At 47.7% G+C, this 23,115-nt stretch overlaps 1 protein-coding gene across 1 annotated transcript; it reads left to right on the top strand.

Annotated features, from left to right (window-relative positions):
• Nucleotides 1–6,070: 6,070 nt before the first annotated feature.
• nr2f5 (nuclear receptor subfamily 2, group F, member 5) lies at nucleotides 6,071–15,469 on the top strand. Its single transcript, XM_037273346.1, has 4 exons — nucleotides 6,071–6,970; nucleotides 11,817–12,097; nucleotides 12,203–12,449; nucleotides 14,194–15,469. The coding sequence occupies exons 1-4, from the start codon at nucleotides 6,595–6,597 to the stop codon at nucleotides 14,514–14,516; spliced, it is 1,227 nt and encodes a 408-aa protein (XP_037129241.1). The 5' UTR covers nucleotides 6,071–6,594; the 3' UTR covers nucleotides 14,517–15,469.
• The last annotated feature ends 7,646 nt before the right edge of the window (nucleotides 15,470–23,115 follow it).

Here is a 23,115-nt window from a genome sequence, read left to right as displayed (position 1 = left end):
TATGGTTCGGCGCTACATATTACAATCTTTTAAATTCATCTTGTGTTAATCCTTACTCCTTATGTGAATGATGTTAAACAAACAAAAAAAATCTTTGCTTGCCACTACTGCTTTTTTCTCTCCACGTTGTCCCGGCCGCCAATCTCAAACGGGTCATTGATGGATCGCCCGAAGCTGAGTAAAACGTGGGACTTGACCCCTTCGCTCCCCCCCCTCCCCTAATGCCGCCCCCCCTCCCATCGCCAGCTCATTTTGGCTGTTTGGAGTGTCGGGCTCAGCACATAATGGAGGCCACTCATTTGCCAAGAGGGGGCTCGTATCTTTGATGCCAAGAGTCCCCAGCGAACAATGCGGCCTTTCTGCGGCGGGCGAGAAACCGCCAGCGGGGGTTCTGGGCGAAAAGGGGAAAACGTAAACGGGGGATTAGCCGGACTAATGGCCAGCGACTTGTCAGTGATGTTAATTAGCATTAATTAGGAGCCCTTCATTTAGCGCCCGGCACTCAAAGGAGGCGCAAGTGTCCTGCGTCGTGTGTCTCCTACTTATCGGCATCTACTCGTCGAGACTCACAAGACGTTTGGAACGTTGAAATCCAAATGCTGTTCTAGTGTTCCGGGCGTCGCGAATGACAAACGATTCCGAATGCAGTCGCTGCCTTGCCTGCAATCTTTGGCTCATTTCTTCATCACTACAGCGGATGAGGGTTAGTTGACTTGACCTGAAACAATTAATCAAAAGGCAACACACATATCCCTTGGGCTCTAACTAAGAAACTGGCTACGTTGGGAGTCAGTGACTCATTCCCTACTCGCTAATCATGAGAAAGAGCAGAAACGATTAATCGACAAACGGCTAATATCGTCCAACGAAATAATTGGCTGAATTGGGAATCATTGACTCGTTGCCTTCTCCCTTTTCACTGTGGATGGATTTTCAGTTATAAAGTACTTGTAGGGCTGAAACGATTAATCGAATAACAGCTAAAGTTGTTCTGGAACACTGAGCAGTGGAAAGTTACAATTCGAATTAAAATTTTCAAGGACCATTGGGTGGAGTCCAAAACTGAAAAATATGTTGACAAACTGGGATGCTTCTTTGGTCCAATAACTTGGTCCAATAAGTGAGCAAAAACTGATTGGGAGGTGTGAAATGGGGCCCGAAGTAAAAGTACAAGAAGGGAAGGAGACTTTGGGTGGGGGAGGGGGTGAGTTCGGTTCGCTTTGGCCAACACCTGGTATCACTTTATTAACCCTCGCCTGTTTTGACCCCTGAGAGCCCAAAGGGAGGGAGGGGGTGGTGCATGAAGGGGGAAGGTTGTCCAAAGGGTGTACGGACGTCACCGTGCAGCCTTTGAAGGGGGAACCAATGCGCAGCCCCTACGATGACTTTACCAGTACTCTGACCACCTTTGACCCTGGAGCCCCCCCACCTCTCCCAACCCCCACCGCCACTATCCTCCTCCGGCCGAGCTCCCGGCAGCTGCTGACCGTCGTTGCCTTTAGCGCGCCGGCCGAGGCAGAGAAGGCGAGCGCAAAAAAGGTCAACGCTTGGTCAGAGGTTTTTTATTGGGAGGGAGAATGTGTTAAAGACCACCGTCTGAGTTTTTAACTGCGGGGAGGGCAATGTGGCCTTTTTTCAGCCCCTCCATACATTTAGCGGCGACCCGGGTGTTGGCGGCTCTATGTTTACGTGCGGAGGAGTTAAGTGAAGGGACGCCCCCGCCGCCAGCCCGCCTGCCCGCCCCCACCTCAGGCAGCAAACGGCTCACTTGGACGGCTCATGTGTTCATGTGTTGGCTCCATGTCCAGTCTTTTGAACCTACTTAAAACTGCGGGGGCAGCACTGTGGTACCTTGACTTTCGAGTTTAATTCATAGTGGAACCGGGCTAATATAAATAAAAAAATTAAAAAAAAGGCTGCTTCTCACCAAAACGGCAGCCCTCCGATGTTTTCTCAGATATGATTTTTTTGACTGTCTGCTTTTGACAGACAATCCTACCAAATTCCATTTTGCTTAGTCTGAGTAGCATTTAAGGCTGATTTAAAAAATGAGTAATAATCATTTGGTGACCTCAGCTGGCCTTGCCCGCCCCGCTTTATTTGCTCCCTTTTTACGGGTAATCGTCGTCTCACGGCAGCCCGCATGCAAATTCCAACAGTGGACGTCATAGCCGACAGGATTAACGCTGATCCAATCTGACGTCACCGTCCGAAAACCTCAATGAGCCGCCGATTAGTCGCTGGTGTGCTCATCCGGGATTTCCACGAATAGACCCTGTAAGAGCGGGCTGACCTTTTCATTAACATCAACGTCCTCATGGGGGCACCGGCCGCTCTTGGGTCAGAAGCGCACTTGGCTTGAAGGACAACTTTGACACTCACTCAGGGACCAAGTCGAGACTACAAGTGGTTTTCTGCACGGGAAATCAATATGTCAACAGAACGTTCTTGGATGTGAATCCGTTGAGGCCCTTTAACCAAGCAATGCAAGTCCAAAGATTATGAACTTCCTCCCGGCCCCGGTCGGACGTGCGATCGGACTTAGTTCAATCCTCAGGCACTACCATGCCAGATAGAGAGATAGACAGATCTTTTTTTATGGGAGTGACATTCCTGGAGTGGTGGAAACAGAAGCCCTTGTTTAAAGGTGAACCCTGCCCACCCCCCTCTTTTTTTCATCTTCCTAGTTTTGGAGCCCAGGGTGAAAGGTCGAGACCCTCTCCGGCTTCAGAGACATGTCAGGTCATGCAAGCCACATAGCTTTCCCTGTATAGCCAGCCCCTCGCCTTCCCCCTTCACGCGGGGGCACCGCCGACAAACCTTCTTCCACACGAGGTGTGAGAGCACGCACGGCCGCCCGGCGGCTGACGCCTTCAAAGACACTTGGAATTTGGGACTCAAAAGCATTCCAGAGCCTGTTGACTTGCTTGAGTTCTGAGTTTTTTAAAGAGGCATCAAACTTTGCCACAAGACTGGAATAAAACGTAATAATGACTTTTTTTTTTTACAATTTTGTATTGTAAAATTTGTCTTGTCTTGAACTCAAATGTCCAATAAATGACCAAAATGACCCTGAAGCGGCCAATTCAAACTACCTAATGTGTTCTTTTAGTGGGTCCGTCTTCAACAGATGAACTAAGAAAAAAAACAAATGTTCAGGTTTTGTCGTTCAAATTTTTTAGCAATCGGATCATTGGACACAACCAAAAATTTCCTTGAAATGGTTGCTTGCAACCAAAATGGCCGACTTCCTGTGTATTTTGATGCAATTTTGAGTTCTGCTTTTGACAGACAAGCCAAAGGTGAAATTAATGTCCAAGATATTTTGGAGATTTTAGAGTTCCAATTTTGAAGCAACCGGACAAAAACATTTGATGAGTTTGATTTTGGACGACCCCTGAAAATGACTAGAACGAGCCCGAAAGACAACCAAGCAAAGCCAAACTTTGAGACAAACCTAATTTCAATTTTGTTTTTATAAAAAAAAATGTTTGAAATTTGAAGTAACCTTTGAATGAGTTTAGTTTTAATGTATCCCAGAAAACAACTAAAATGACCCAGAATTGTCAGCTTCAGGCCAAAATGGCCGACTTCCTGTAACTTTTCCAGCGTGGCTCGTCAAGACTTTTTTGTGGCTTGACTCATGATGGGCACATTTATCAAATTTCATGCTACCAAGTCAAACTGGTCTCGGAGACTGTTTTTCCCTAAATTCTAGTCGGCTTGTGTTTTGAGAAGCGCCGCCGCCGCCGCCACCCACTACCGAGCATAAATTTCCACCCGGATGAAGGCGCCTGCAAAGCTCACACGAAGAATTCCCAAGCAAGAACCGGAGAATCCCAAATTAGACGAGTAAATAGAGTAGAGAAGATGGATGTTCCGTTGGCGCCAGTACCAGTCAAAATAGACTACCGGGTGGCGTAATAAATTGATAGCGATGGGCTGAAAGAAAACAACAGCGACATAAAATGATTTAACTGAGGCGGCCCCAAAGTCTTCACGCAAAACCAGGAAATAAACAGCGATAAATCCCAAGTGTCAGGAAGCAATTAGGACAAACGCCATCAGTCCTCTAGATGGGGGCCCAAGAAAAAGATGTGTCATGTGAAAACAAGCATTTTTTTTTTTTGTGGACGGGGGAGGTGGGAGGGGGTTGCTGGTGTTGGGCTGCCAAGTGTCACAGGTCAGGAGACTGGCCGGGGCCTTCTCCGGCATCCTCTGCGCTGAGTCGGCAGATGGGAGCGGGCCCGCTGGCCAAATGAATCGTGCTGCGGCCGTGCTGCTCAGTCAGCAAACGGCAACGTGAGCAAATCCGGCCGAAGGAACGCCACCAGAGTAAGCCTTGACTTAGCTGGCTGGCTATCGTTAAGAAACTTTGATTACATTCGATTCCGATTGACTAATCTGCGATACGGATAAGTGTCAAGAAGTAATTAGGACAAAGGCCACAAAAAAAAAACTGTCATATGAAAACAAGCCTTGTGTGTGCGTGTGTGTGTGTTCTGCATCTGGTGCCAAGTGTCACAGGTCAGGAGACTGGCCGGGGCCTTCGCCAGCATCCTCAGCGCTGAGTCGGCAGATGGGAGCAGCCAGCGGCAGATAAACAAATAACCAAATAAATCCTGGGGACACCGGGAAAGCCACCCGCTCCCCCCCCTCCTCCTCAGAGCAGGAAAAGATAAATCTTGCCGCCGCTAACCTCTTAATCAACCCCAGTCGGCCGCGAGGAAACGCGGAGGGCCGGCCAAACGGGGCGCCGCGCGTGCCGAGGAAGCGCGGCCACCTGGCCCCAATGGAAGACTTTTTTCCTTTGGCAAAAAATCTTGCGTGGTCCCACGTTTCAGGAGTCTCTCCAGAAAAGGATTGGTGGTGGGATGTTGTAAAATGGTTAAATGGCCAAGACTTGCTTGGCAAAGTGCTTCTCGCCACCCTTCTTTAGTGTCGGGGTTCTGGTTAGCTTTATGGTTCAAGTTAATATTTGAGCAAGTGCTAATACTTGCATTGGAGACATTTGGGCGTCCAAATATGACCCTTGACTCTGTGTTTGTGCTCAGCGTGAGGATGAATCACACACATTAGTCAAGCAGGCTTATCCTGATTTAATAAGCTACTTTTCTGCCCAACTTGATCAGAAGCCGTCTTGAGTTTCACTTTAATGATTGGCCTGCAAAGCCCTCAAGAGGCGCACTTGGTCAGTGGAATCCCCCTCATAGTGAGTCGGGGGCTAATTGGCCGCCAGGTAAGGTTACATGTGACAGCAATTAAGCCGAGCGTGGGGCCAACTCCATGGCCTCCGGGTAGCTTCACGCGCGGGCCGCCAAAGTGGCCCTTTACAGCTTTGTGGCCTTTGTTTGCTCATGCAGGTACTCCACAAACAGAAGCTTCATGTGAAGCCAGATCAGCAGACTCGTGCTCGCCTTCCTCCCTCCACGTCTGTCAAAATGTGTGTCAGGGTCTTGCTAATGACATTTACAGACAATCCAAAAGCCCCCCAAATCACAAATGGCCACCAATTTGCTGACGCTGCCTTTTGGTGTTTGCCCATGTGTGCACTTGTTGTTGCGCTATTATGCCCTGTATCCAAAACTGGCTTCTTGAAGGGGACTCCCCCCAAAAAAGTGATGAAACATTTTGCACAGCCCCCCCTGCACATTTTGATATTTCTCCTGAAAAAAATTAAAAAGGCATACTAGATATCAAACAAGTATTTGCCAATTATATCAGGAGATAATTTTATTGTTTCACTTTCTGTTGCCTCAAATACCCCCCCCCCCAAAAAAAAACCAGTTCAAGAATTTTTTTAGGTCAGGGAAAACCACTAATTTTTAGAATTAATTATACTTTTGAAATATTGAATTTAGTCGAATTCAAAACCTTTCCAATCAACTCCAGTCAATCGACAGTGAGGTCTCCTTTCTAATGGACTCGATACTCAAAGTTCTTGCCCAGTGGGTCCCTCAAATCCCGTGGGGCGGACCCCCTTTGCCAGGGGGGGGGGGGGGGGGGGGTGAAGCGTGACCTTATAAGTCGCTCGTGCCCTTATACGGCTTTCTGTGCTGGAGTGGGCGTGGTGACTGGAGGGCGGGTCAGCAGCAGCGAGCGGCCCGTGCGTTTGTTGTGGGAGCTCCGTAGACTTGCGAGTCTTGTGTCCTCCTTGTGTTACTTGAATGCACGCTAGAGAGCGCACAACCACACAGGCGAACACCGACTCGCTCGCTCAGACTGAAGCTGTGGCTCCGGCTCGCACTCGGCCACCATCGACGAGCGCACAGCACTGACGTGGACGTGGATTGGACTAGTTCATGAGAAATGCGCGGAACTCGAGCCTGAATCTTTGGGGCTTTTCTCATTGCTGCCGTGAGGCTTGTTCTTGGTCTTTATTGGCCCACCCGGGACGCTCCTTCCTTCCACGAGGAGGGCGCGTTTATGGATCGGCGCGCGGCGTCCAGCGGCACTGGGACATCATCCGACGCTACTCGGTCATGACTCGCCGCTGGCGCCCCTCCCGTGAACTTTGATCCAGCCAAGCCTTTGGACAGAACCGACCTCACTGTTGCTCGTTTGTAGGGCTTTTCAAAGTGTCCGCGGGATAGCATGGCAATGGTAGTAAACCAGTGGCCAGAGAGCATTTCTGCCGAGCCGGCCTCTCAGCTGCAGCTGTGCGGCCAGGATCCGGGCGGTGGCGGCGGCGCGCCCGGGACGCCCGCCGGATCCACGCCGGGCAACGACGCGCTGTCCGGGGACAAGCTGCCTAACGTGGACTGCATGGTGTGCGGCGACAAGTCGAGCGGCAAGCACTACGGCCAGTTCACGTGTGAGGGCTGCAAGAGCTTCTTCAAGCGCTCCGTGCGCCGGAACCTGTCCTACAGCTGCCGCGGCAACCGCGACTGCCCCATCGACCAGCACCACCGCAACCAGTGCCAGTACTGCCGCCTCAAGAAGTGCCTCAAAGTCGGCATGCGCAGAGAAGGTCAGGACACCCCTGCCTCCCTCACTCGCGCTTTCGTTTTTCCTTTCTCTCCCTTTTCATCTTTTCGTCTTTCCACCTTGACACACCCGTACAATCAGACGAGCAAGTCAAGAAAGCAAATAGTGGAGTTTGCTTATAGATGCCAGCTTGACATGCTGTAGAGCCCGAGTAAAAGTGCCCATGCACCAAAGTTACATTTGCTGCCCTTCGTAATATTTACAATTTTTGCATGCCCTGGGGAAAAAGACAAACATGCAAGCAACCTTTGAACTGTGTATTTATTAAAAGAGAGCATTTTCTTTTTAAAACCATCAAGGAACATCCCAACCATTAGATAAAGGCTTTTGGTATTAAAGAAAATAAAACCTTTGTTGGTATTTGTTAAAAGTGCCATAAGTTAATATAAAGTATTTTTTTGTAGTGGTTACTTTAAGGCTGTATTACACTTGAGTACATTTTAATAGTTTTCAAAGGAAAAAAATGTCAGTTCCACTCTCGTGAATGTATCTTAAGGACAAATATGTCCACAAAATTTCATAGGAAAGAAAATGGAAATAGCCAGTCAGGCAATCCTTGCCATTATGTTTTTTTTAGGACACTTTTTCCCGGGGGACGCTGCCTCCTCATGGCTGCTGCATTTGCTGCTACATTGCTACTATTGTGTTGTATTAACAACGGGTCACTTGCTGCCAAAAGCAGAGCAGCAGCAAACGTGTTGCTGGCTGAAAAGGGAGAGTTGCCTCCAAACACCCCTCTAATTCCAAACTGTTATTAATCGTCACTCTTTTGCCGTCTTCCTCGCGTCTATAGGTTTAATCATGCCACCTTATTGTAGCACGACATTCAAATTTGAAAACAACAGGGCCCTTCAAAATGAACAACTTGGTTAAAAACAAAGCACTGAGTTTTTCCTGTCACTTCCACTAACGACCCAGGGTAAACTTGGCTTCACCCTGACGTACAAACATCTCGGCCGTGCCTCCTTGACACCAACGACTCTTCTCAGAAGTCGTGGGAAGTAGCGGCGGCGGAGTGCACTTTGCTAACTCCGGCCTTGGCGTTTGCACGTTGGTGCGAGTACCCGTGTTTTTTCGAATACTCCAGCTTGCTGCCACCTTCGGATACGCGCTGTAAAACAGAACCGCTCCATGTTTGCGGCCCAAAATGAGCTGAGGGGGGTGTATAAGGCTCCAGGGCCGGCGGTTTCACACCGAGAGGTTGCACGGGTCACTCCGGGACACCTCGGAAGCGCCTCTTAAAGAGACAGCAGCCTCCTTTTTATTTTTCCTCCAACGGCAAGCAAGGCGTCACCTGAGATGCTCCCTCCTGTTTTCCAGGTCACGCGCTGCGTTTGCTCACTCGTTGTGTGCGGCTCTTGTTGATGGCCCACAAGACACACGACCTCGGTCACGCTCGTCCCTGAGGAAATCGCCTGATCATCTGCGCGCTTTCGTAGAAAGAAAAAGACAAGAAAATTGGTCATGTGATCCAAAAGTTGAATGGGAGCCCTGAAGTGAACCAGAAAAGACTAGGACTAAAAAAAGAATACCTTAATCTGTATATTTCCACTGACAAAAACCCTAATGCAGTATTGTAGGACTGTTATTAAAGCATGCAATTAAAAATGTATCATAGTAATAATAATAATAATATGGTTACATTAAGTATGTGTGTGTGTGTGGTGGGGGGCGCTCTGCATTTAGGCCCTCATCCTCCCACACGAGGAGGATTCTCGCCAGAAACGCTTGTCAAATTATCAAGTCAATCCAAAAATTATAAATATTTTAAAATTATAATTTTTATATATATATATATGTATATATATATATATATATATATATATATATATATATTTATACATACATACATACACACACACACACACACATACATACATGTGTGTATGTATGTGTATATATATATATATATATATATATACATATATATATATTCTCTGAATTATTTGGGGAGCTTTTAGGATTTGCCATTACATTACAGTATTTAAAAATCATTTAAAAAGTTATAGTCATATTGGCAAATCAGCATTTGCCATCCTGATAGATATACTCACGCACACACACACGCACGCACGCACACACACAATTTTCTAAAATTTGATTTTCAACTATTCTAATTGATCAGTCATAACTTCAGAAATACTTTAAATGTATCTAGTGGGAAGTGTTTTTCCTTTTTTGCTGGCCTGATGCGTTTGAGGTCAGCGGGATTAAAGTCTGTCCTCAAATCCTCTTTTCCGTCCCAAGTCATGTTTACCAACAGTAGCTGTCTGTGCACTGCTGCGGCCTTGAGCAGAAATGGATGTGTCGCTGAACAGGAAGCACGCTTTTCGCCTGCTCGCGTGCAAAACAAACCACCTCAACATAAATATTGGAGCGCGGCCCCATGATTATTTCATGGCAACATTCACGGTATATTGGAGCGCCGCGGCAAACAAACGACCCGCAGTGTTTCTTCGTCTCACTTGACAAAGTTCAAGTCGATTCTTCGATGATCTCGTGAATTAAGAAGATGACATCAAACCAACAAAATCCTTGTCTCCATTGCTAAGCTTCAAGCGGAATGAAAGAGGAATGATTCCAAGTCTCCTTTCAGTGCTCGTGATCTTCCAGGAATGTTTTGCTTGTTTTGAAATCCCGCAGGGCAGCCGGCCGGATGAAAACGGCCAACGTCAGCTGCAGAGCACGACACATTTTGTCTGTTTAATTAATTAGCGCGTAGGTTCGTACCAGCGTTTGATTCCGTTTCCAGTCGACACGCTAAAGGCTTAATGACCTCTTTGCACGGAGATTGATCTTGCTTCTCCTCATCATAAATCATGAATCATAAAATTGACGACAAGATGGGAAGCAGAACAAACGTTTTACTCGACCACTGTCGGGATTTGCTAAATTAACAAATTTATCATTTGACGTATACATCAATAAAAATTTACATCACAAATTCAATGTACAGTCGGCGGTATAGGATTGAAGAGGATGACGTGACTAGTGTTTGAAATGTTTCTTCCTGTTTTCATTCCGCTTTCCAATTTATGGTGTCACCATCTAGTGGTCTGCAATGGAATTACATAAAAATCAACAAGGGTCAAAACAATACAATAGTTACACACTGCACAAAATAATCTGCTAAATAGCAGGACCACAAAGCCAGAATCTGAGATGGAGGCCTGATGACCGGATATCTCCGGAGCAGACTGACCAAGGTTCCCCCGGGTGCTGAAGTTAGCGTGTCGGGTGCTTTCCCCTGCCAGGCTGTCACTTTGCTGCTTTTTCATTACCCAGCGAGACTCACCAGGCGCGTGTTGTTTTATTTGCTCACACTTGACATTTAAAAGTGACCAAATTGAGCTCTGAGCACCTCTGGCATTTTTTTTTTCCGGCTTCCGCTCCTCTTGAGCTCGGCCTTTCTGTGTTGTTCCTCCGTTGTTTGAGCAAGGAGTTAATGTTTAGCCGTTTGCATGCTCATGTCTTCTTGGACTACAAAAGTGAGAAACGCAAACAAACAAAAGGAATGATTGGAATGATCGTCGACGATGTACAGTATGTGGGAATGCGTTCATGGCGACTTCCCCAAATTGAAGCGACGTGCGCAGCGGGATACACACCCGTTGCCTCCCATGCCTGACCCATATTGAGCCAACAGCGGTGCGCAATATAGGTCAACCAAAACTAAAACATGCAGAGCAGACACAGCCGGGCCCAAAGTCCAAATGGGGGAGCGTCATGGCAGGGGGGTTGGGGGATTTGGGCCCCCCCCTCGTGACGCAAATCGTGTGTTGCCCTTTTGTTGACTTTCTGACTTTTGGTTTGACTCTGCTATAATTGTCCATTATTTGATTAATCATTTTAGCCATAGCATCCATTAAACAAAAAGCTGTGATCAGGTAGTAATTGGAGAACAAGTCAATATTTCCCAACACATTTAGCTCGTTAGCTTTTCTAGCCATTCATCATTTCTGCGCTGGAGTCTTTATACTTTTTAGTGCTTTATACTGCTGTGGCCTTAGAAATTATTGGCATGGTTTTAAATCCTTTGTCTTTGTTTTTTTTTTTTCTAGGGAAACTGCTTTGATGATTTCGCTCGTGTTTTCCATTTCGGCCTCCTGGTTTGCGTGCGTGTGTGTGTCTTTACTACTTAATGGCCTTTTCTGGCTGTTATTTGACGGTCACGTTGTAAGATAGCCAAAAGCTTACTTGTGATCTTGTTCTTGCAAGCCAAACTAGTGTTGACATCACTTTGAAGCTGTTAATTCAAAGTCCCGTCCTTCCATAGGATCCTTTAAAGTGGGACCTTGTCCTGGTTCGGACGGGAGGTGCCCTTTAGTTCCTGGAAGGTGGCGGTGGCCGACGCTCCACCACCAGGAAACCTCTCCTTCCAAGAAGTTTAAAAGCATCGCTGCCGCGCTCTCGACACGTCGTCCTCACTTTGTGCAGCTGCTCTTCAGAACCGCACCCCCCTATCCCCCGACTCCACCACGTGTGTGTTTGTGTAACACGAGCGCATTGAACAGGTGTTTTCCAAACACTTGCCATCATCAGCATCAACGTGAGCACTGAACATATGGAGAGAGTTGCTAGTAGAGCGTGTCAAGGCGGCAAATGAGTTGCTCTATGCAGAGGACAAAGAATATTTGACAAGTATTGTCAAGACAGGAGAGGTTTAAGACCCCAAAAATGTCCAAATATGACTATGGGCATTATTTTAAGAGATTGACGCCAAGGCTTTGCCATGTTTGCCGCTGGCTCATCAATCCACTTTGAAACAGGCTTGCAAAATTGCTGCTCTGTCTGAATCTGACCAAGCATACGTGCTGTTTGTCTCTTAGCCGTCCAACGGGGACGCACGTCCAACTCCCAGAGCAGCCCGGGCCAGTACCTGAGCAACGGCGCCGACCCGTACAATGGCCAGCCCTACCTGTCGGGGTTCATCTCGCTGCTGCTGCGCGCCGAGCCCTACCCCACGTCGCGCTACGGCGCCCAGTGCATGCAGGGCAACAACCTGATGGGCATCGAGAACATCTGCGAGCTGGCTGCCCGCCTGCTCTTCAGCGCCGTGGAATGGGCCAAGAACATCCCATTCTTTCCCGACCTCCAGCTCATGGATCAGGTGCGCACCCAATTTTTTCGTTCTCTTCTGTTTTTCAAGTCTATCTGCATTTTCTCAATTTTTGTGTTTTTCGGGTTTGACTGTAATGCGGTGGCCTGCTCCTAGGTGGCGTTGTTGCGCATGTCGTGGAGCGAGCTGTTTGTGCTGAATGCGGCGCAGTGCTCCATGCCGCTGCACGTGGCGCCCCTGCTGGCGGCGGCCGGCCTGCACGCCTCGCCCATGTCGGCCGAGCGCGTGGTGGCCTTCATGGACCACATCCGCGTCTTCCAGGAGCAGGTGGAGAAGCTCAAGGCGCTGCAGGTGGACACGGCTGAGTACTCCTGCCTCAAGTCCATCGTGCTCTTCACGTCCGGTGAGTGCATCCGTCTGCTTGTTTTCCTTTAGCTCGCCCCCACCAAAAGCAAAGTTATAAATTTCCATTTTCACTTTCTTACTAAAGTTGGGAATTAGAAGGTAGCTACTCCAAAAATATTCCTCCGCTGCGCTGGGATAAAATCTAGCATTTGCTTGACAACTCAAAATATTACAAATGGCTCTCACTGCAATAGTTGCACACGATTAAGCCTTGCATAATTGGAAACCTTATATTTCCTCAATTAATTCCAAAAATTGAGATATGTGGCTTATTGGGAGGCGGTAGAATTAAGAACACATATTACATTATTTTATTATACAAAGGGCAATCTTGATTTTTATGCAATAGTGCATTTATACTAAATGTCAAAATATATCAAATATATGTCTTGTATATTTTCTGATTACCCCTTTTGTTTGTTCTTGGTAGCTCTTGGCATGTTTCCTCTATTGAGAGAGCGGGCACATAACTTGATTTGCGTAATAAGCTCCGAGCAAGTACAGCAAAAGCAAAACTCGATTTACTGGCTAAACGTTAGGCCGCGTTTTCTACGGGCTGCTTTGACGCTGATGACGACGGGCGTTTTGCCCCCGTCGCCTCCAACGTGCTGTCGCAAACCAGACACCTCGCTGGGAGATCATGATGTGAACAACTTAACAGACCCTCCCCTCCTCCGCCCCTCCTCACCCCCACACCATGCAGTGTGGATCTTTTGCCTCCTCCATGATCCCATTTCTTATTGAGTAACCCCCGCCCCTCTCTTGCCAGTTAAATTATGTATAGCGGCGGATTGGCCACAGCGCGGCCGTGACCTACATGGTAACCCCCTGTAGCCCTCAGTGTGCCATGTGACGCACACACACAATCAAATGCCTTCTGTCTTTGACTGGCAAGCAGTCCTGCTTCTCCATGTAAGGTTCATTGAAGACTTGAAATTGTCCACAGGTGGGATTTCTTGGGAAGACAATACAAATGTTGGTTTGCGCTCCAGATATTTTCATCTATTTTTTTGAATCAATAATCACCCTAGTAATTCACCTTCATTTTGGCGAAAGGGTGACTTAACAAGCACGGTAGCGGTCGGTCGTTGTAGCCGAGACGCCGGTTCTGATAAAAGGCCTCGGCCGCGCCAGGCCGCTTGGCACAGCAACGACAGAGTGCCCGCAGAGCTGTCGCTTCGGCACGCGAAGCCGCTTTTCTGGGCAGCGGAGGACAGCTTGACTAATCTCCACCGCTTTGTCACGAACATGGCCGCCCGACACGCACAGACGACCCCCCCCCCCCAAAAAGCAGTCCAGCTGTCCTCTGCTGGACAGAGAAGTAAAGCAGCAATTCACACAGCTTGACACGCTACGTTTTTTTTTGTGGGGGGGGTTACATCAAAGGGCGTCGTGACAAAAAGGAGCCTCGATGCAAGCTGACAGGTTCAAACCAAGCAATGGAAGAAACACGAGGGTTCATGCAGAGGTCACGGGCAAAAAGAGAGAGAGGGAGGAAAAAAAAGCGTCTTTGTTTGGACTTCACACAGCGCCAAATCCCTCGTGCTTTCCCCCCGACACAGAGAGTGTGAAAAGTGTAGCCCGCAACGTACCCCCCCCCCCCTCCTCCTCCCACCACCACCCGCACCTCTCTCAGCTGTGCAGTGGGGGAGGGAAGAGGTGAAAGTTCCCGCTTGTGTGGCCAAGCTTCGCTCTTCCCGAAGTTGTACGCAACAAAACCTTTGCCGACTTTTCCGTTGCAGACGCGATGGGCCTGTCGGACGCGGGCCACGTGGAGAGCATCCAGGAGAAATCGCAGTGCGCCCTGGAGGAGTACGTGCGCAACCAGTACCCGAGCCAGCCCAACCGCTTCGGCCGGCTGCTGCTGCGGTTGCCGTCGCTGCGCATCGTGTCGTCGCCCGTCATCGAGCAGCTCTTCTTTGTGCGGCTGGTGGGCAAGACGCCCATCGAGACGCTGCTGCGCGACATGCTGCTGTCGGGCTCGGGCTACAACTGGCCCTACGTGCCCGCCGCCGTGCAGCGCGAGCGCCCCGTCTCGCTGCACTACAACGACGGCGGGCCCTGAGGGACGCTGACCGGACGCCTGGCGCTCGCCCCGACCACAAGCCATGACGCGGAAAAAAGGACAAACGCCAAAAACGTCTTTTTTCTCGGACCTTTTTGCAAAACTTTTATCGTGTGTTTATACCTGGAGAAAAGTCACAATAGTGTCCGTATGTACAGTGTAGCGTCCATAGCATAGCGGGCTTCCGCTGGGTTTTGGGGGGCGAGGTTATGGGTGTGGCCACAAAGCTCAGGTTCAAAAACGGGGTGACTTGATGGGCATGGGGGGAAAAAAATGTATCCTGCCAAAGTGAGATGTGCAAGTTTTCTATGGGGGTCCAATTTGGGGAATCACGGTGGACTAGTGGTTCACACACCTGCCTTGTTTCTTTTGAGTTCAGTTCACATGTGGGTTTTCAACACTCGCATTCCAAAACGTCACTGAAGACTCCAAATTGTCCACCCGCAAGAATGGGAGAGTGAGTCTGTTTCATTTCATGGCAAACTCTTGATTGGCCCTGACCAGGGGTGAGCACTGTTCAACTTTTTTTTGGGGGGGGCTTCTGTTTCTTATGGGGGGGGGGGGGGGTTCTGCAACTAGCTGAACTTGCCTTAGAACAAAAAGAAACTTTGTCACAATTATTTTATGACTGTGCCATAATCTGCCGTTACCTGTTATGACAGGGATTAAGGAAATGAAACAAAACGTGGCGAAATGTATCGCAAACCTTGGACAAAGCTCACAAGGCTCATTTCTGTCGTCTTGACTCTCTTCTTCCGCCGGGACTTGTGAGCGCAACATAGCTCAGGACTTGTTCCGACTCGGCCCCCCTCCCACAAGCTCGGGTCACATGTGCAACCGGCGCTCTTGGCCAATCGGTGAAGCTCAAGACTGGCGCCGTCGTCGTTTTTGCTGGTCCGTGGCGGTGCTCAAACCTTGGAAAGGCTTCAATAAAATTTGGTTGCTCACACGGACTCTGCTTGCGTGTCACTCTTTGAAACTGGCACGTGGTTTCAAACAAGGCTTCGGCTTTGAAGACGCCTTGTTTAAGCCTTGTCATCTTTTTTTTCTTGAACCTGAAAACCCGAAGACGTCAATTCCTCACATTCCATCCAACCGACCATGATTCGTGTCCACGTCCATTTTCAAGCAACACGAGGGGCCGCTCAGCCCCCACGCCAGACGGCATTGGCATTGGGGGTTGAGGGGCGCATCAATATTGATGAGCGACCAGCTTCGGTGGAAACTTTGTCCCACATCAATATTGATGCCGTTGCCATACATTGCAGTCGGGCCCTCTTGAAGGATTTATAAGGGGGGGGAAATGATATACATTTTCCTCGCACAGCAATTTCCACAGAAGCGAGGGAGGAGGCCGAGATGGGAGCAGAACGGGCAGGTGGGTCGGCGACCGATGCGACTCTCCTGCAAGGGCGGGACGACACTCGGAAGAAAATGAATGTTTCATAGCATGACAGCAGCCTGTTGACGGCAGAAGTACAGCTGTTTCTTCCAGGACTCTGCAGGACCACCAGACAGCACGTTAGCCGTTTAGCATATTAGCTTTGGGCGCTGCCGAGAGGGCATGTGTGCCAAAGACCTTCATCCATCCATCCATTTTCAGTACCGCTTTGTCCCCACGGGGGTCGTGGCCATGCTGGAGCCCATCCCAGCAGTCATCGGGCAGTAGGCGGGGGACACCCTGAACCGATAGCCAGCCAATCACAGGGTACACAGAGACGAACAACCATCCACACTCACACCGAGTGCTCAATCGGCCTACCGAGCATGTTTTTGGGATGTGGGAGGAAACCGGAGTGCTCGGAGAAAACCCACGCGGGCACGGGCAGAACATGCAAACTCCACACAGGTGGAATCGAACCCGCACCGTCCTAACTGTGAGGCGGATGTGCTAACCAGTGCGCCACCAAGCCGCCCCGAAGGCCTTCATACATTTTATAATTAATTTTAAAAGTTAAATCTTTTTGGAAGCGAAACGCTGTCCTATGTACCAAAATCAGACGTTATAATTGTGCTGATTTTATAACGATGTTTTTTATTTTCCCTTCGGCCATTTGGATGTTTAGTTTCTTTGCAGATTTGACGTGTTACTGGCAAGGCGACGAGAACGTCGCAGCGGCTTCATCATATCATGGCTGTGGCGCTCGGCTTGTGCAAACATACCATTACGCTGGGGCGCCTTTCTGGGTCACTAAGTTAAATATTTCAAATGGTTTATTTTTAGTGCCTTCTGCGCACGCATGCACACACACACGCACACACACACACACACACAGTCACTAATGCATCTGTGTTGTCCGCAGGCTGCGTTTGACCCACTAAGTCATGTTCACACGGCCGGCGGGCTTTATTGAGTGTTTTGCTTTGGCAGCAAAGTGTAACGAGCCAACAAATAGCAACCATGACAACTTGAACATGACGTTGTCGTTTCTCTGCAGGAAAACAAACAAAATAAAAGTTGGCATATGATTTACAGCCATAGATGCGTCCGATTTGCTTGATAAAACAAATCATCTCAGAAAAATAAAATGCTTGTCTTCATCACTAAGCAGCAAAAATGAAAGTTAGAATAGGCTTAGGGTTCAATTCCAGGTTTGGATTTGTGTACAGGTTCAGGTTTTAGGTAAAACTTTTTTTCTGGCTTTTGGTAAATGGGATTGGGGCATGGATTCAGATTTGGGATAAAGTTAGTTCAGGATGAGGTCAGAATTTGTGGTTATATGGGATGGAGTGTGAAACATTTTTTTTCCACAGAGTACAGATTGCTCCCGTGGCACAAAAAGTGAACCTAATTTCCACACTGTTACATTTCAGTCAGTCTCCCACGTCGCGGGTCCTGCCTTGTCCTCCCTTTGTGCCGGTCCCAAGCGCGACGCCCGGACCCGTCCAACTTCTCACCTGCGCCATTGTGCGCCGCGCCACTCAGCGCCCTCGCTAATTGGGAGCGCGGATTCCGGGACAACTTTGCTTTTTGTTTCGTTCCGCTGCGAAGCGCTGACCCGGACGTGTGAGGTCACAGCTGCGCTAATTGCCGACGATGATGATGCGCGTGCGTGTGTGGTACAGTGTGTGCGCCATATGCCGAGTATGAACAACCTCCCCCCAACCCCTCTCGACCTGATCATTTCATATCATGAAAGACGGCAGTTCGGCCCGCAATAATAATGACAAAACCGTATAATGTTACAATAACGTTCTGAAGACAGAGTAAATAAAGATGTCACGTTTGAATGAATACTTTTAGTAATTACTCTTAGACTTCTTTTAAAATAAATTAAAATTTTAATAATATTTAGTAAATATTTTTTGTTTTTTTCAATACTTGAATGAGTTTTTAAAATGACCAAACTGCCAAACTTATAAGCTATGCTAAGTCAACAACTTTTGTTATATCAGAAGTTTTTCATTTCTGTGTACTGTAAACACACATCGTGCAGCCGGTCAGTGGAAGGCTAGCACTTTCCATTTGCCAAGTTTAGTAGCCATATTGATTTTTTTTCTTGTAAAACTTGGATTTGTTTTAACTGTACATGCCACAGCAGTGTCACTGTCACCATGACATTATTAAAGCGCGATTAGCCCCAACATTTACTAGCATCGAGAACTGAACACTATCATTCATTCATTCAAATTAGGATCACTAAGAAGTACTATATGTGCTTTATAATAGTTCACGCAAAGGACAATGAGGCGCTCTGATAAACCCCTCCTCTTATAAGGCCCCTCACTACCTTCTTGCTTGGGGCCCCAGGGGACCTGTGCAACACCACTGCTACAACACTGCACGCACAAACACACACGCACGCACAAACACAATATCACACCCTTTGCTGCAGTAACAGTAGTTGCGTTAGCGTTTTATCTATTCTCCCTACCCCCCAAGCCAGTGAGGAGGAAAGGCAGAGTGCAGGGATGGGTCACGGACAGGTCAGCGCCGAGCCTAATGGGTCGGGTTCTGTCTCGTGTTGAGCTGACAGACAGATGGATTAAACAAGGGGGGTTGGGATGACGAGGGAGGTTACAAATAGCAGCGGTTTGACTCACGTTTCTCTGGTGTTTTCTACTGCAGGGAAAACGCAGAGGAGCATGTTGTCCAAGAGTCAAAAGAATTGAACTTCACTTAGCTTGATGACCTTCACGACCTTTTCCCTTTTAGACCAGAGAGTACATGCGCTATGCTTTGCCCATTTGTGGAAATTGGTGGAAGCGCTCCAAATGGCGCCATCAACGCCATGAGCCAAACTGTGTCTTTTCAGACTGCCATTAGACAAAATGCTAAATTTTTGCCTTGAAATATATTTGATTGGCTTTTGCTAGCGTGCAAACGCACTTGTCATGCTTGTGACGGCGGTTGATGGCTTGCGGGAAGATGCACGAGTGGAGATCCTTGTCCAGTTGTGGGTTCACCTGGAGTTCAGAGGCAGGTTCAGCGGGCGGTCGGGGAGCCACGGCCGGAGCAGAGTCATTCTCTTGCTTGCCAGCTCCAGAACCACCGAAGCCCCCAACACACACGCACACACGTGCAAATTGACACTCACACGTGCTCTCTTCTTAGCACTCAGCTGATCTTTTGTCATCGCTTTGACCCAGGTTGTGGTGGAATCTGGTGACTCTATTGGGACGAGCTATTTATTTTTAGCCTCTTCTCAACCGTTTTTTAAAATCAATTCTTTTTTAAACGCTCCACTTGTCTTATTTGGCAAGATTGGCCACTTTATTTGAAGCCAGCCACTAACATGAAGGAGGTCATTGTTTGCCCTCAAATTACTTTTTGAATTATTTTTTTTATTTTTTTTTATGATTACAGTTTGACAAAAGCTCTCGGACTAATCTTGACTAACATGTCTTAAATGAATCTATAGTGAAAGGATTAACGCGCAGCCTATTCAGGGAAATAAATGAGAAAGAAATTAGCATTGAAGGCACTAAATTGCCTGTGTGTGAAAGTGAGTGCAGAAAAAGTTTGAATGGATGGAAAACAGTTACTGCACAAAAAAAATGATAAACACAGTTGATGCATTTTCACAATTTAGCGTTGTCCATGTGTTTCGGATTTCAAACGGTCCCGGGCGGTAAATGATGACCCGAGCAGCCAACGACATCAGCTCGCTTGAACGCAACCTTTTTAATCGCAACCTGGTATTGATAATGAGTCAGATACTTAATAAAAACAAATTCATGCAAGTCCAAGCACCTGGCAAAGCGGCGGCCATCTTATCAGGACGCCAAATTGCCGAGTGGCACTTTGCATGAGAAATCGAAGCGGCGGTGGCCCAGCCGCTGTGTTTTTTTATGGCCGAGGTGAATTGACCGAGAGGCACGTCAGCTTTTTTTCTCTCCCCTCCCACCCCCTCGTCTCTCTGAGCCTCAGCCGTTAAATGGAGGGTCACGCTTAAGTAACCTTATCTTGTAATTGGGTTCAAGGTTAAATGACCCCCTCCGCGCCGAGGTCCCGGGGGTTAAGGTCACCATGTCAGTAAGAAAGAATGAAGGCAGTGGGGGGAATTTTAATCAGTGATGGATGGAAATCAAAGCTGGGGACGGTCCCATGTTCCTCACCTCCAACCTCAGCGTCGTTTACCAACAATAGACGAGAACGAATGAAAAGGGCACTTAGCTAGTTAGTTAGCAAGTTAGCTGAATGATGATGAACGGTGTGACACAAAATGAAAGTGGCAATCAGCTAGTTATTTGGCAAATTAGCTAGTAGGTGAGTAGCTTGACACACAATGAAAATGACAATTAGCTAGGTATTTGGCATATGAGCTAGTAGGTGAGTAGCGGGAATATGGAAAATGAAAACCGCAGTTTGCAAGATAGTTAGCAATGTTGCAAGTTGTAATTAGCAGGATTAGGTAAAAATCAAAATGGCAAGGAGCTAGTTGCTACTTGGTGACAAGTCGGCTCAGGGAGATGGTTGACCGGCGTCATCGGTGAGTTCGGGTTCAGGCAGAGCGAGCTGCCGAGCCATCCATTGCCAAGGGCAAGGAAATAGCCCAGATTAAAGAGCTTGTAAATAATGGCCCATAAACATCTGCCCGTTAGCCGACCCAATCCATCTTGTGCTCGCCATCTGTTCGCCTCCTTCTTTTCTCTCTGCGCTCTTGATTTCCTTGAATGCATCATCTCCAGCGAACTCTCTCCAACCCAAACAAACACTCGGATTGCCCCCCTCCCCCCGGGTCATGTACAGTTCACGTATGACCGACCCCCACGCCCAATCTCCTTCACAGGCCCCCATGACTCAACCCAAAGACAACAATGACGGAGACTTGCCTTGATTTCTCTTGCTTGAGAAAAATCTAAGTGGCCGTTAGTCGACGATTACCAGGATGCAGTTAGCTACCTAGTTAGCAAAATGAAAATGACAGTTTTCAAATTAGTTCAACATCAAGTAAATCTCACGCCGCTTTTAGGCATCTTTAATGTAAGCTTGCCTGCACCCATCCCGCTCAAGGGGCGGCTTTGTGCCGATGGACCCCTGGTACCGGCGCGGCACCGGTGCCAAACCGCATGTGGCAAATTTTCGCAAACACGGGCTAATTGCTTTGCCTGACTTGCAACGACCTTTCATGTGGCGTCCAACGGCGGTTGCGTAAGCGAATGTCGCTAGTAAGCTTTTGTTTAGTTCTTTGGTTGCTGAGCGTTATGCGCAACAGTCGGCTTATGGACGCTCGCATTTATTAGGCTCCTTCGGCCGCAATCCTTATGGGAAAAGCACTGCTATTAACCACAGATTATGTCATAGCAAACTAGTTAGTCTATTTATTTTCTTAACCGAATGCAGGATTACTCAACAAGCAAATACCAGTCAGCTACGTAGCTAGGTGCTTTGTGAGTCCAGCAAATGTCACGCTGCATCAATTGGCTGTGTGCTTAGCTTGGCAAATTGTTATTATTTGCAAGGTGGGCAGCATTGAAAATGAAAGCAAAGCAAACGTGGATCAAGTATTGATCCCATTCAATTTAACCATGCCTGTTTTGTGCTTAATGCGATACTTTTTCTAGTCTAGACTTGATGCAAGTCCGTCACACCATCATTTAAGGGTTTGGTGAAACATTTCCCTTCCATACAATGTTGATTTGTTTTATGTGACAGTTTTATCGTTAACTTTACGCGGGAGTGATCACTTCTTTTTCGGACAAGTCTGTGAGTCTTCTTACGCTAGTCTCCCATTTTAAAAGGGTGCAAAAGAGTTTCAAATGAATGTTAATCACACAAAAGTGTTTTTAGCAAGTTTAAATGTTTTCCAAGCGCCATATTAGAAAAAAGAAATACTCTCTATATATCATGCATTTTCGCCCATTGCTTCTCTGGATCCGAGGAAAACATGAGCCAATGTGATTAAAATAAAATCAAAGTTCATCATTTTTACTCTCCCGTGTAAAAGTGTTTTTGTAACCAAAGCCCTGCTTTAAAATAGTCTGAGCCTCCCATCATACTACTAAAAAGGTTTTAAAAGGAGATAAATGAGCACAATTTATGGCCACAAACATAAAGTGTGAGTTTCTCACGCGCACGCTCGCCATCGCAGTGTCATAAAAGCACAAAGTCTGAGGCTGATAACTCAGAGCGCTATTTGTTAATTCCATAATTCCACCAAAGAGTTGTTTGGTCTGTTTGCAGGATTACACTGAAAGGGAAAAAAAAGCATTCCCCACCAAATTTGGTGCAAGGATGTAGCATGTGGTGGCGGAATGTTCCTCTTATTTAGCCCTCTCCTTGGAGGATTACTCGCAAGATTTCAATCATATTTCATTGCCGAACGGGGCTCGTTATTTCTACAAAACAACAAAGTCCATGGCCTGCTAAAGTTCTCACTGATGATAACGCCATAAACCAATTTTACAACAAAAGTAGTTTATGAACTCACAGTTCAGCTCATTTGGACTTTTGGTGTGCTAGCCTAATGCTAAAACACATTGGAAAAAGCCATAGACAGGCTAACAAACAACATCGATGCTTTTCTTGCCAAATATCTGACTCAGCATTGGCATCCAAAAAATCCATTTTGGTCAGTTTTGTTCTTCGTTCTTAAACATACGCAACAACCAAATGAGTAGGCTGGAATGGATTCATTGCACTTGAGTTCATTTTAATGGGGAAAATGGATGAAATTTAAAAGTTGCCAAGTTGCCGTTCCCATGGCGGTTGAATATGTCCATGTTGTACGTCTGAAACGTTGCCGTCCTCCTCCCTCGCCCTTTTTTATTTCTTTTGTTGCGGTTTCAATTTACGAGCTGCCATTTTGACCGAGTCGACAACCCTGCTCCTTAAGCGCATTCCGACGGCGCCGACAAATTTATTTGGCGGATAAATTGGTGCTTACGAAATGCAGATTTAGGCGCAAGGTCGCGGCGGACGCTTGGAAACGAGAGACGGAAGGTTTTTGCCGACCCGGCCAAGTCGACTTCATGACGCGCGTTAACGACGACAACGCACACATGCGCCTCATCTGACGCTTCGTGGGTGGCCGACTAAGAGCGGATCAGCGGGGGCGGGCTAATTTGACTCGTCCGATTGGTCGGCCAATATGGCGGCTTATCCGCGACCTTCCAACCTGGGAGGTTTCCAGTTGGCCGCTCAGGAGGAGAACCT

Source organism: Syngnathus acus, chromosome 16, assembly GCF_901709675.1.
Source record: "Syngnathus acus chromosome 16, fSynAcu1.2, whole genome shotgun sequence".
Taxonomy (NCBI): Eukaryota; Metazoa; Chordata; class Actinopteri; order Syngnathiformes; family Syngnathidae; genus Syngnathus; species Syngnathus acus.
The sequence above is the reverse complement of the archived record's forward strand: the minus strand, read 5'-3'. Positions and strand labels throughout refer to the sequence as shown.

Bases quoted from the DNA above. Each gene is read 5' to 3' on its own strand.
- nr2f5 (XM_037273346.1), top strand. From the start codon at position 6,595: ATGGCAATGGTAGTAAACCAGTGGCCAGAGAGCATTTCTGCCGAGCCG. The intron at 6,971-11,816 runs GTCAGGACACCC...TTTGTCTCTTAG, and splicing joins AGTCGGCATGCGCAGAGAAG to CCGTCCAACGGGGACGCACG. The intron at 12,450-14,193 runs GTGAGTGCATCC...TTTCCGTTGCAG, and splicing joins CATCGTGCTCTTCACGTCCG to ACGCGATGGGCCTGTCGGAC.